At 35.7% G+C, this 12581-nt stretch overlaps 1 protein-coding gene across 1 annotated transcript in view; it reads left to right on the top strand.

Moving 5' to 3' along the window:
- Positions 1 to 12581, top strand: part of FSTL5 (follistatin like 5) — a 791029-nt gene that overhangs the window by 601424 nt on the left and 177024 nt on the right. Inside the window, exon 8 of the mRNA XM_015538440.2 lies at positions 3736 to 3856. Within this exon, the coding sequence (XP_015393926.2) occupies positions 3736 to 3856 (121 nt within the window). The remainder of the gene's footprint in view (positions 1 to 3735; positions 3857 to 12581) is intronic.

Raw genomic sequence — 12581 nt, forward strand, 5'->3', positions numbered from 1 at the left:
TGACCTGAGCCAAAGTCTGAAACTTAACTGACTGAGTGACCCAGGAGCTCCTAAAGTAAATAAAGATTATATTAGCTAAAATTATATATAGTTTTATTTTAACATATATATTTTATATTTAAGTATTCCATATATAACTTATTTTTAGTAACAGCTTTGAAATATAGTCATACCATAAATTTAACCCCTTTGAAAAATATGGAGTTCAGTGGCTCTTAGTATATTCTCAAAACTGTACTGCCATAGGGCACCTGTAGGGCACAGTGGGTTAAGCCTCTGACTCTTGATTTTGGCTCAGGTCTTGATCTCATGGTGGTAAGATAGAGTGCCAGGGGGGCCTGGGTGGCTCAGTGGGTTAAGCGTCCGACCTTGGCTCAGGTCATGATCTCACAGTCTGTGTGTTCGAGCCCCGCGTTGGGCTCTGTGCTGACAGCTCCGAGCCTGGAGCCTGCTTCACATTCTGTGTCTCCCTCTCTCTCTGCTTCTTCCCTGCTCATGCTCTGTCTCTCTCTGTCTCAAAAATAAATAAACATTAAAAAAAATTAAAAAAAGATAGAGCACCATGTTGGGCTCCCTGCTATGTGTGGAGCGTGTGGAGCCTGTTAAAGATTATCTCTCTCCCTCTCCCTTTGCCACTCTCCCACTCGCTCCTGCATGTGCTCTCTCTCCAAAATAAATAAATAAGTAAATAAATATTGTGTTGCCATAATCACTATCAAAGATTAGAATATCTTCATCATTCCAAAAAGGAATCCAACCTATTAGCACTCATTTCCTATCACCCCTTCTGCTCAGCTCCTGGTAGCCATTTTCTATCTCTATGGATTTGGCATTCTGGACGTTTCATATAAATACACTCACACAATTTGTAGCTTTTTGTGTTTCATTTTTTTTTGACTTAGTGTAATGTTTTCAAGATTCATTTATTTTATAATATGTATCAGTACTTTATTCCTTTCTATAGCCAAATAATATTCTATTACATATAGACATATCATTTTGTGTTTATCCATTCATGAATTGATAGGTATTTGAATTGTTTTCACTTTTTGGTTAATACAAGTAATGCTACTATGAACATTCATGTACAGTTGTGCACAAATTTTTATTTATTTATTTTTATTCTTTTGGGTATACACCTACAAATGAAATTGTTAGACATATTAGACTCTTTGTTTAACTTTTTGAGGAACTGCCAAAACTGTCATCCCAACTAGGTATTCCGTTTAATATTTCCACCAACAATGTTGGAAGGTTCCAATTTTCTCACATCCTCTTCAATGGCTGTTATTGACGGTCTGATTTATTTATTTATTTATTTATTTTTTTATTTATATATTTTTGCCATCCTAGCAGGTGTGAAGTGGTATTTCATAGTGGTTTTTATTTGTATTTGTAAATAAAAAATATTTTATTTGTATTTGATGACTAATGATGCTGATTATACTTGTATGTGAATATTGCCCATTTGTAATTCTTTTTTGATAGGTATGTCTTCAAATTGTTTACTCATTGTTTTAATTGGAATGTTTGCCCTTTTATTGTTCAACTGTAACAGTTTTTTTTTAAATATATATATTGAGGATACAAACTCCTATGAGGTAAATTATTTGCAAATATTTTCTTCCATTCTGTTGGAGATCTTTTCCCTTTCTTGATAGTATCCTTTGGGAAGCACATGTTAATTTTGATGAAGTATAATGTATCCAATCTCCTTGAGTTTGCTATATTTAATCACTGAAACCTTTGCTCAGTGTAGTGGTGAGCTAATGATTGAACAGATATTTAATTAAATGTATTGAATCAATAAGTCTTCCAGACTAGGCCAAGGGGCTATATTTCTGCTTTTTGCTATAAACTGAATGCTCCCATAGGCAGTTACAAGTCTGCTTTAGCCTTCACTTTCTGTCCTTACGGGACCTCAATATCAATCAGAGATGAGAGATTAGGAATTCTTTCCCTAATTCTAAAATGTAAAGAAAACACATCTCTTTTGGGTATGCACACAGTCCTACACATTTTTATGGACTTCTAAATTCCCAGAAATATGTAGATTTGTTCATATCCTTCTCTTGACATCCCATTCCCACTTTCCCTTTAAGTTTTTGTTTGTTTCTTTTACTTTGTATTATTTTGTTTGGTACACCTGCTGTTATCCACATTAATATCTCCTTCACAAGAAGCTGTAATGTTAAACAATTGCTGTTGTTTCTTTTCAATACAGACCTTTGGAATAGGACTCAAAGCCTTGCTCAAACAAACAAAGTCAGAAAAATGGAAGTTCCCAAAGGGCTGCTAGATAGGTCAAATGGTGACAATTCTCTGGGAATGGGACCTTGGAAGAGCTCCTACCCTGTTCTTCCCCCTCTGGTGCCTGCTAGGATGATGGTTTTCACAGCAGAATTACAAAGTTGGTGGTTCAAGGCATCCATGAAGCTGTGGAGAGAGGGATGCCACAAATTTCTTTGTTCTTACTGAGATTCAACTACTTTTTTGGAGTAAATGCTCTGTAGTTTGGTGCAAGCCCTTTTTATCTATTTCCAAATAGATAAACTTTCTGAAAAAGTTGATTTTGACATTTGCTGCAGAGTATTCATTGCCTTTGTGGAAGAGAAGATTTTCTGATATTTACTCTGCTGTTCCAGAGGTGCTTCTTAGATTTGATTATGACAAACACTGTGAGATTTTGTTTTTTCTTTCTTCTTTCATACATTTGCCCCCACAGTTTTGAAATGGTATGGTTGTTTTGCTCTACTCTATTGATTGTTTCTGGGCTTTAAAAAATTGTACTCTATCAATATAGCTATAAATTTTATCTCTGAGACCATACTGCTTTCATCATCTCTTTTCTGGGTAAATATATAACTAAAGGATATAAAAATTAATGGACAATTATAAGTGTAAAGAATATAATTAAGAGCTATTTGTTTTAGCTACAAATAAAAACAAGTCATTTTACCTATTTATTAATTAAAAATGGACAGCCTCAGGGGTTGTGTTCCAAGACCCCCAGTGGCTGCTTGAAACTTTGTATAGTATCAAACCCTATATACACTATGTTTTTTCGTATACATACATACCTATGATAAAGTTTAATTTATAAATTAGGCATAGTAAGAGTTAACAACAGTAACTAATAATACAATAGAAAAATTATAACGATATACCATAATAAAAGTTATGTGAATATGGTCTCTCCAAAAATATCTTAGTGTACCATACTCATACTTCTTGTAATGTAAGATGATAAAATGTTCATGTTATGAGATGAAGCAAGGTGAATGATGTAGACATTGTGATTTAGTGTGAGGCTACTACTGACCTCCTGATGTTACATAAGGCGGATCATCTGCTTGCAGACTCTGGTTGACCACGGGTAACTGAAACTGGGGAAAACGGGACCATGGATAAGGGGAGACTGCTGTAAGCTAAATTAGAAAAAAAAAATATGTGGAAATTGACTTCATATATAAACTCATATAATTCAAATAAGTACTAAAAAATCTGTATGTATGAGTGAAATTACACTTTTTAAACAAACCATATCTTGAGAAATGATAATTATAGGTTTTCCATCCCTATAAAGACTAACAGTGATATTTTGATAATTTAAAAACAATACTTTAGTCTATTTACTTTGCTCCTGAGTACACGTTTATTTTTTTTAAGTGAATTGTTCAAATACATTTTAAATATGAACAGCTCATTTTGTTTCATTTTATTTTATTTCTATAGGACTTTGGAGATGATGGGTCCTTGTATATTACTAAGGTTACCACAACTCACATGGGCAATTACACCTGCTATGCAGATGGTTATGAACAAGTCTTTCAGACTCACATCTTCCAAGTAAATGGTAAGAAATATGGTGTTGCTATTATTGTTTTATGCTTCACTATATATTCAAAGAATATCACAGTTGATTAGGAAGGTAAATCTTCAATTTTCTTTGAGTTTTGGCAAAGTATAAGCTTTGTTTTGTTTTCTTTTGGGAATTATTGTTAATGTAAAACCTTTTAATTGAAAGCAAAACAAAACAAACAAAAAAGTGCAGGACACCTGGGTGGCTCAGTCAGTTAAGCATCCAACTCTTGACTTCGGCTCAGGTCATGATCTCATAGTTCGTCAGTTCAAGCACTTCATCGGGCTCTACGCTGACAGTGTGGAGCCTCATTGGGATTCTTTCTCTCCCTCTCTCTGTGTTTCTCCCCGACTTGTGCTCTCTTTCTTTCTCAATATAAATAAATTTTCAAAAATGGGGTGGTTGAGTGAGTAAATGTTATAAATTTGTACCACTTTTCTCATTCTGAAATGTTATAGAGTAACTCATCTTAATTGGAAAATTAAAGCATGAGAAATTTAAATTACTTTTTAAGCTCTAAATATCAACAGGTAGGCAACCATATACCTTTTAGAAACAAAATATTAAGCATGTTAAAATTTTAATCAGATTATCTGGTTGATCTTATTAATGATACAAAAAACTGCTATTTATGTTCAGCAAATGTTATACTTTTAATAATTAACTGAATGACTTTGGACATTTGCCATGTAAGCTGATATTGTTCTTATAATCAGAGCCTTTTTTTAAATTTAATTCAAGTTTTAGCTATTTAGTCAATTGATGATACAGGATGGTATGTATGACACATTAATTCATACCAATTTACTTCCATACTGATATATATGTTAATTTACTTTATGATTTACTAAAAGGAGACAGAAACTAACTGGGCTTTTCAGCTAGTGTGATTGGTTTGAATTAAGAGGGGAGTGGCAGATATGAGCTTGGTGAGGTAGTCTGGGGTAAGATCATGTGGAACCCTGTGGACTTAATTAAATATGTGGATTCCCATTCTAAGTATTTAGTGTGTGAAGTGGCATATTCTGATTTATTCTAAAATGACTGGAAGCACTGAGATCTGTTTAAAAAAATTATTTTAATAGTCTAGGGAAGAGATAATTGTGGCTTAAAATATAGTGTTAATGATGAAAAGGTAAAGTGCGGTTAAATTTGAAATATATTTTGAAAGTAGATCTGGTGATATTTTTGAGGAATGGCATGTAAATATAAAAGAGAGTTAAAAAAAAACAAGAAATTTGAAACATTTACATATATCCTTGTGACATAAACTGAATATAGAAGAAACACATTTGGAGACTGAGTGAAATTAATATATATATCTTTGGACAATACAATTTCTAAATGGAAATCAAGTCTTTAGTATGCAAGTTTGGAGATCAGAGGAGGGTGTCAGCCCAAGTTGTATATTTATATAATATCAATGTGCATAAACTGTATTAAAAGCCATAAATTTGAGCTTGATGGGGTCACTTTAAGAATGAGTATAAATACTCCTATTGAGGATTAAGCCTTGTAGCTGAGGTTAACAAGTGGAGAAAAGAAGACTTAGAATGAGCACCTTGTGATTGTAAGTGTGTCCCGAGAAATCAATTTTAAAATATTGGCAAAAACTTTGAAAAGATTGGAGAGTTTATGGTTTGTTGTGGGCACTCAACAGAAGCAGATCTAGGCCTTGCTTTCTAATGTAAACCCAGTTGTAACTAACGTGGGTCAAGGCTTGAAAACCAACCTTCAAGGAAGCCAGTGAAGAGGGCAGACAAGGTACAAGGGAGGTTATGCATGTTATTCCCAGTGGTCCAGATGTTTGGAGTTGGGCTTTGGATACAATCTACCTGAGGATATACAATCTTGAGAGGACAGAACAAGTCTGCCTAGGGGATGTTCTCTATCTAATTGCTGCATTCCTGGGGAAATGGTTATTGTTGCAAATCTGGTACTTTCCTCCCTCTTTGTTGTGATTGTTTACAAACTAATGGCCTATTTGACAAGACAAATGCGCTGAGCTGTTATCTTTGTTTTGTTGGAGATTCTCCAGTTTTGTTTTGGCTAACAATTAGTTCTCTCCTCTATACTCACTCTCTCAGTCTAAGGACCAACTGGTCAGGTTTCTAGTTTCTAAAGTAGTGCATGGTTCATGTTCTAACTGTATCAGAATCACATGAAAAAATTATCAAAATTGTAGAACGCTGGACTCTACCAGCACTTTATGGAAGTTGATTTGAAATCTGCATTTTGTCAAGCTTCCTAGTAATTGTAATGCATGGTCGGGCATGAGAATCATTCCAAATGACTGTTCTTTAGGAGTTTCTGCTCCTTATTGATGTCTGAAGCAGACTTCTCAGACAACTTTACTCATTTGCCATGCTCCAGCTGGGAAGCCTAGGAACAAGACTTTGAGCCAAACTGCAGGCTTTCATGTTGCAAGATATGCCCTGAGCAGTACTGGAGAAATGCAGTTTCCCTACTTCATCCCCTCCTGTGAATGAACTGCTTACTCTCTGATCTCAGGTTTTTCTGAAGATGGAATAACGGAATAAAGGAACAATGAGGTCTCAGCAATAGAGCCATGACCATCAGTCTCAATATTATGAATTAATTTAGAGGAATTCAATATTAGCAGTGACTGCCGCTGAGATCTAATGCTGTCCCTCTGCTAGAAACACAGATCCCTGAACCTGGGAGTAAAACCCATCTCTTTCTATTACCTCCTACTACATTTAATCTGTTTCAGAATCTTTCATATAAATGTTTTTATGAAGGCATGAGGTTTGGAAAAAGGGAAAATGATATTATTATTGCTGAACACTGGTTGAAAGTGAACAGAGAGAGAACTCTGCAGTAGCTGGAGAGTGATGTGGAGTTAAAGGGGGGAGGGAACTTATAAAAATTGCAGATATGGTGATCTTTTCTGCTGATGTGAATAATATGGTAAAAGATGAAAAGCAGATCATTTAAGAGAAAAAAGGGAAAATTGCCGTAGTCAAGTTTTTAAAAAGTTGATGTGATTAGTACAGAAATGGAAGGATTGGTCTTTGGAAGATGAATAGTTAATCTGTTGAAACTGAGCAAGACAGACTGTTTGGGAACAGATGCTCAGGGAGAGAGCATGAGAAAATAATCCTCTTTGCATTGCTTGGATTTTTTCAGTGCAGTCGGGAATACCAACTATTGAAAGCAAGGAGTTTGTGAGAGTTTCAGTTTGAGGAGAGGAAGAGATAGAAAACAATTATCTTGCAGGGCAGGAGGGTGATAGAAATGGCAGGCGGCAGTTGGAATGTTGGCAGATCTTTGAGTGTTCTCGAGGTGATATGTATTAGTATGTTTTCCTTCGGTTGTGGTCGGCTGTGAGTTTGCAATCCTGGAAAGAAGGGAATTGGGTTTAACCTGCATTTTATTTTGTCAGGTGAGTAACTGAGAGAGAAACAGGCATGAGGAAACTAAACAAGTTTACAAGAGAATGATTATAATGATAGACCAGAGAATAAGTGGTGAGGTAAGGAAAGTGGTAGATGAGGAAAGCAGTGAAAGCATGAAAAATGTGAAATGAAATGAAACCCTGACTGGTGTTTCCAAGTTGATCAAATACTACCAGGAGGAGGTACTAGAGAGAATGAAATGTAATACCATCACTGAAAGCATTTGTTTTTAATTTTTTTTGATGTTTATTTATTTCTGAGAAAGACAGAGAGACAGAGTGTGAGTTGGGGAGGGGCTGAGATAGAGAAGGAGACACAGAATCCAAAGCAGGTGCCAGGCTCTGGGCTGTCAGCACAGAGCCCAATGCGAAGCTTGAACTCCAGAACTGAGAGATCATGACCTGAGCCATGGTCAGAAGCTTAACGGGCTGAGCCACCCATGGGCCCCATTTTCTTTTTTTTTTTTTTAATGTTTATTTATTTTGAGAGAGAGAGAGAGACTGGGAAGGGTCAGTCTCTAGGGAGAGAGAGAAAATCCCAAGCAGGCTCTGCAATGTTAGTGCAGAGCCCGACATAGGATTTGATCCCCTGAACCATGACCTGAGCCGAAGTCAAGAGTCAGGTGATTAACCAACTGAGCCACCTAGGTGCCCCATTCAAAGCATTCTCTTAAGACATATGGCAATTTCTCTTTATTAGAAACACTTTTAATTAGGTCAAGTTTATATAAAGGAACGTGTGAATCACTAAGGTTTGATAGGTGTTTAGGGAGCTAGATGTTCTAAATCTAACTTGCCAGTTCCAGGCTTAGCTGAAAAGGAGAAACAAAGGGAAGAATAACATTAATTCATCAAAACCAATGAGAGTAGATCAAAACCTTGTTCTACCGCATTTTTATCAATGAGGGAAGATAATAAGTGCATTTCAAGGATCATCTTTAATTTTTAAACCTATTTGAAGAAGCCAAGAAGCTAAGTAGAAAATGTATTAGATGTATATCAGTAAGAGATTACCTTCAGGCATGATATCAGAGAACCAAAATGACAGGGGCTTAAAGAAGATACCAGTGTGTTTTTTTAATGCATAAAAAATGTTCAGATGAGGTGCTTCAAAATGGCTACTCCACAATGTCATCATTATCCTATTCTTCCCCCATTGTGGTTAGAAATGGTTTCCATTCTCAATGTCATCCCATGTTTTCCGAATGGCAGTGGAAATTCCAATCATCATGTTCATAGTACAAGGAAAAAGGAAGAAAGAAGGAAAAATAACACCTGAGAGAACATCTGAGAGATTACTTTTTTTTTTAATGTTAACCATTTTATTTTCATTTTTTAAATGTTTGTTTATTTTGGGAGACAGAGAGACAGAGTGGGGGCAGGGGCGAGCAGAGAGAGAGGGAGACACAGAATCCGGAAGCAGGCTCCAGGCTCTGAGCTGTCAGCACAGAGCCCGATGCGGGGCTCGAACCCACAAAGCGTGGGATCATGACCTGGGCCGAAGTCAGACGCTCAACCGACTGAGCCACCCAGGTGCCCCAAGAGAGAGCACTTTTGAAATAACACCAATGGAAGCATAAACAATAACTTACATTGACCCTCTCTAAATGCAGAGATTAAAGTATATTTCTTCGACCTTCTTGTTTTACATCCACAACAATTAATAGTTCAATTATTTACAAGAAGAATAAATATTGGGTAGGTAAATAGCCATCTTTGTTATAAAAAAATGTCTGGTCTGTCAAAACATTTTGCAAAACAGTAATAGAACAATGATACTTCATAAAATTATTTAGAAATAGTAAGGTTCTCTATAAAACAACAACCCTACAAGTGATTTGCTAAACAAGTGATTTCTCCTCTTTTTGGTGGTTTGCTTTCCTTTGATTTTATGGTGTTTTATATTTGGGATAATAACTTTAAACATATATTTTGAGTATAAATAAGTACAGTAAACTTGAGATCACTCAGAATATTGTTATAGACCAATAACAAAAGAATAGTTGGAAATGAGCTGTGACACTGAAAAATACAATGAAAATGCAAGAAAATGCAAATTAGATTAGCCAAATGGCACATTTATAGATCCAATAAATCTCTAAACTGGTTTAACTCATTTTCTATTCTTCATCCACTTTTCAGAAAAGGTTAAAAAGGCCTTTAGAAAATTAAGTTTTCATAGAAAATTTAACATATTTGTCTGAACAATCTTTCAATTAGTAATAAAAATAAAATATATCATTGATTACCATAAAAAGCTCTGAAAATACCACAAGTTATTGGAATTTGTGAAAGAGTGTTTTTAAAGTGCAAAGTCTATTTAAATATCCCAGGGTGCAAGCCAAATAAGTCTATCAATAGCCCTGTTTCTTTTCAAACAATGCAAAATTAGATTATTGAAATATATGAGAGTGCTTCTGTGTCCTTGTCAGAAGAAACATTATGTATAAATCAAAGGAGCTTGACTCTGCCAGTGGAATTCATTTCATGCTTTCCTTTTTCTTTTTACATAAAGCGAATCGTCTTTAGATCTTCAGCTTATGATACAGAATGTTTGAAATTTTAAAAGTCATTCAGTGTTTACACTACCCTCTGGGCAAAAAGCTTGTCCATATTCACAGTAGACCCATATGTATGCTGTTATTTCTCTTGTTCTTATTATTTAAAACCTCACACATAATATCAATTGGATTTTTTTTTCCTGCTCATGTCAGAAATGTCTGCACAATATTGCTGGTTTTATAAGATGTCTATATAGAACACCCCATTTTTCTCCTTCAAAGTTTGGAAAACTCTAAAAGAAAGACACTAGAGCCAGATGTATATATGGAAGCATCACCTTCTTTACTGACAAAGCTATTTAGAGAAAGTGGCTTAGGTCTGGGCAACAGTGGCCTGCTTCTTCTTACATCATAGATTTGAACTTCCTCCTCCAGTCACAGACAGCCTTCCCTGCCAAACTTTCTGTATTGCCAAAGTGCAGACGGGAATAAAACCTTCCCGCAAGCAGTAAGATCCAGAAAGCAGGTGGTAAGAGGCCTACTTCCCCCTTCTCACTCCTCCTTCTTCTATGACTTACGAATGGATGAGAGAAAGAAGAGTCTTGAAGGTTACTCTGGCTCAGTGATTCTCTGTGGTTCTTGGGCGAACACCTTCAGCAATGGGTTTTAAATGCAGATTCTTAGGGTGCACCCACGAGTACTAAATCAGAAGTTCTGTGCATGAGGGAGAGTGACCTGTGTTTTAACAAACCTTCCTGATGATTCAGATGATGTAGCTGAAGAATTACTGCTCTAGAAATGCTATTCCCTAGAGAAATGGGAAGTGGGAATATGTGTTCCTTCCTCATATACTCCAGCTTTCTTCCCTTAATTTTGACTTGAAACTAAGTTCACAGTGTTCTTGGGAAATGGCTGTCTCTTAGGGGGTGGGATCAGCCATGCATCAGATCAGTCATCCCTCTCATGAGGCCTGGCAGCAGATGGTACTGATGTCTTGCCCAAAGCCCACCCAGGCCACCTCAGCTGTGGTGGATGTCCCCTGATGCCTTGATACTACAGGAGCCAGTCCCAAACCACTCTTCCTAAGAATTATATTTGATACGGGAGGCTTTATCAGCTGTACTCAAGGCAGCCTAGATGTGCCAGGGATTTAACCTCTCCCAGGACACTCTTTAACCAGTGAGGGACACAAGTCAAAAGGTAAGAATCACAGCTTCCCACTCACTCAGGGGGAAGATTCTGAGATGCAGTCTACATGATTCGTATTTATTTATTCATTCATTCATTTATTTATTTTTGTTTGCTTGCTTTTTGTTTTTTGTTTTTTGCTATTTTTCTTTCCTCCATCTTATTTTCCTGGTCTCTAACTTGTGTTTCCTGGGATCACATCCCAAATAGGAAACACGAACCTAAATTCTGTCCTCAGAGGTGCTTTTTTGGGGATTCTCATGTTGGGGAATATTCTTACTTTAAGGTAATTGTTATTAGTAATAATTGCTGCCCTTTGGTAGCTCACCCTTGATAGCTACTGGTAGGCACCATATGTTTGCTTCCAGAAGTCTTTGAAATGTGATAAAACATTACACTAATTCATTAACTCCAGAGTCTGAAAATTCTCTGTCTCTATCATTTACCCATGCTAAATTATGTCCAGTTATACTATTCAATAGAGCTCTTCAGAGCTTCTGCAACTAGATTAAATCATGGCATCAAGATACTGCAATTATGCAACAACAAGAGCATATAGATGCTCAAAATTTAATATATATAATCTAATTATTAAATTCCCAGAGATACATAAAATTTTAAAGATTAAAGTTTCAAAGAAATTAGTTTAAAATAATTAATGTCCAAAATTGAAGACTTCTGCCCTGGAACATAAGTCTAAAGAAAGTCCAAATGTTTTAACTACAAGTAAAGTTCCAGGAGTCAAGTTCTTCCCTTATTTCTTATTTTGTTCCCTCTTGATGAGAGAGGTCTTTGAAAAGTTTATGGTTTTGATATAATGTCTACATCTTTATCTGATGAGAATCTAATTCCCATCAGATTTAAATGTACTATCTTGCTATTTGTTTACAAATGGTCACATCTGTTCTTTATTTCCTTGTATTTTGCCTTCTGTTGGATTGCATAACTTCAATCCAACTTCAATAGAATTTCATTTTATCTTCAGTATTGGCTTATTGGCTATACCTCTTAGTTTAATTTTTTAAGTGCAGCTGTAAGCTATATTTATAATATGCAACTTTAACTTATCACCATGTATCTGTAAATAATATTTTATTACTTCACATTTGAAAGAAGAACCTTAAAACAGAAATCTTTGACCTCTCCCTTTCCATCCTTTGTGATAATATTGTCAAATAGTTAATTCTATATATGTTACAAACTCTACAACATATTATTTCTGCTTTTAATAAGTAAATATCCTTCAAAAAGATTATTTTTTAAAAACAAGAGACAAAACTTTTACTTTAAGTTTCTGATCCTCCTCATTGTTTCACATAAATGCAAATTTCTCAATTTTCCGTTAGCCTAATAAACATCCATTGGGGTACCTGGATGGCTCAGTCGGTTAAGCGTTCCACTCTTCATCTCAGCCCAGGTCGTGAGCTCAGGGTCATGAGTTCAAGTCTCGTGTTGGGCTCCACACTGGGTGTGGAGCCTACTTAAAAATAAATACATTACAAAAAATCCTTTAACAATTTTCTCAGCCTTTGTTTGTCTTAGCCTTTGTTTTTTCTCTTCACTTAAGAATATTTCTACTAGACATTGAAATTTGAATAGGCAGTTTTTGTTT

This window comes from Panthera tigris, chromosome B1 (genome assembly GCF_018350195.1).
Source record: "Panthera tigris isolate Pti1 chromosome B1, P.tigris_Pti1_mat1.1, whole genome shotgun sequence".
In the NCBI taxonomy this organism is placed as follows: Eukaryota; Metazoa; Chordata; class Mammalia; order Carnivora; family Felidae; genus Panthera; species Panthera tigris.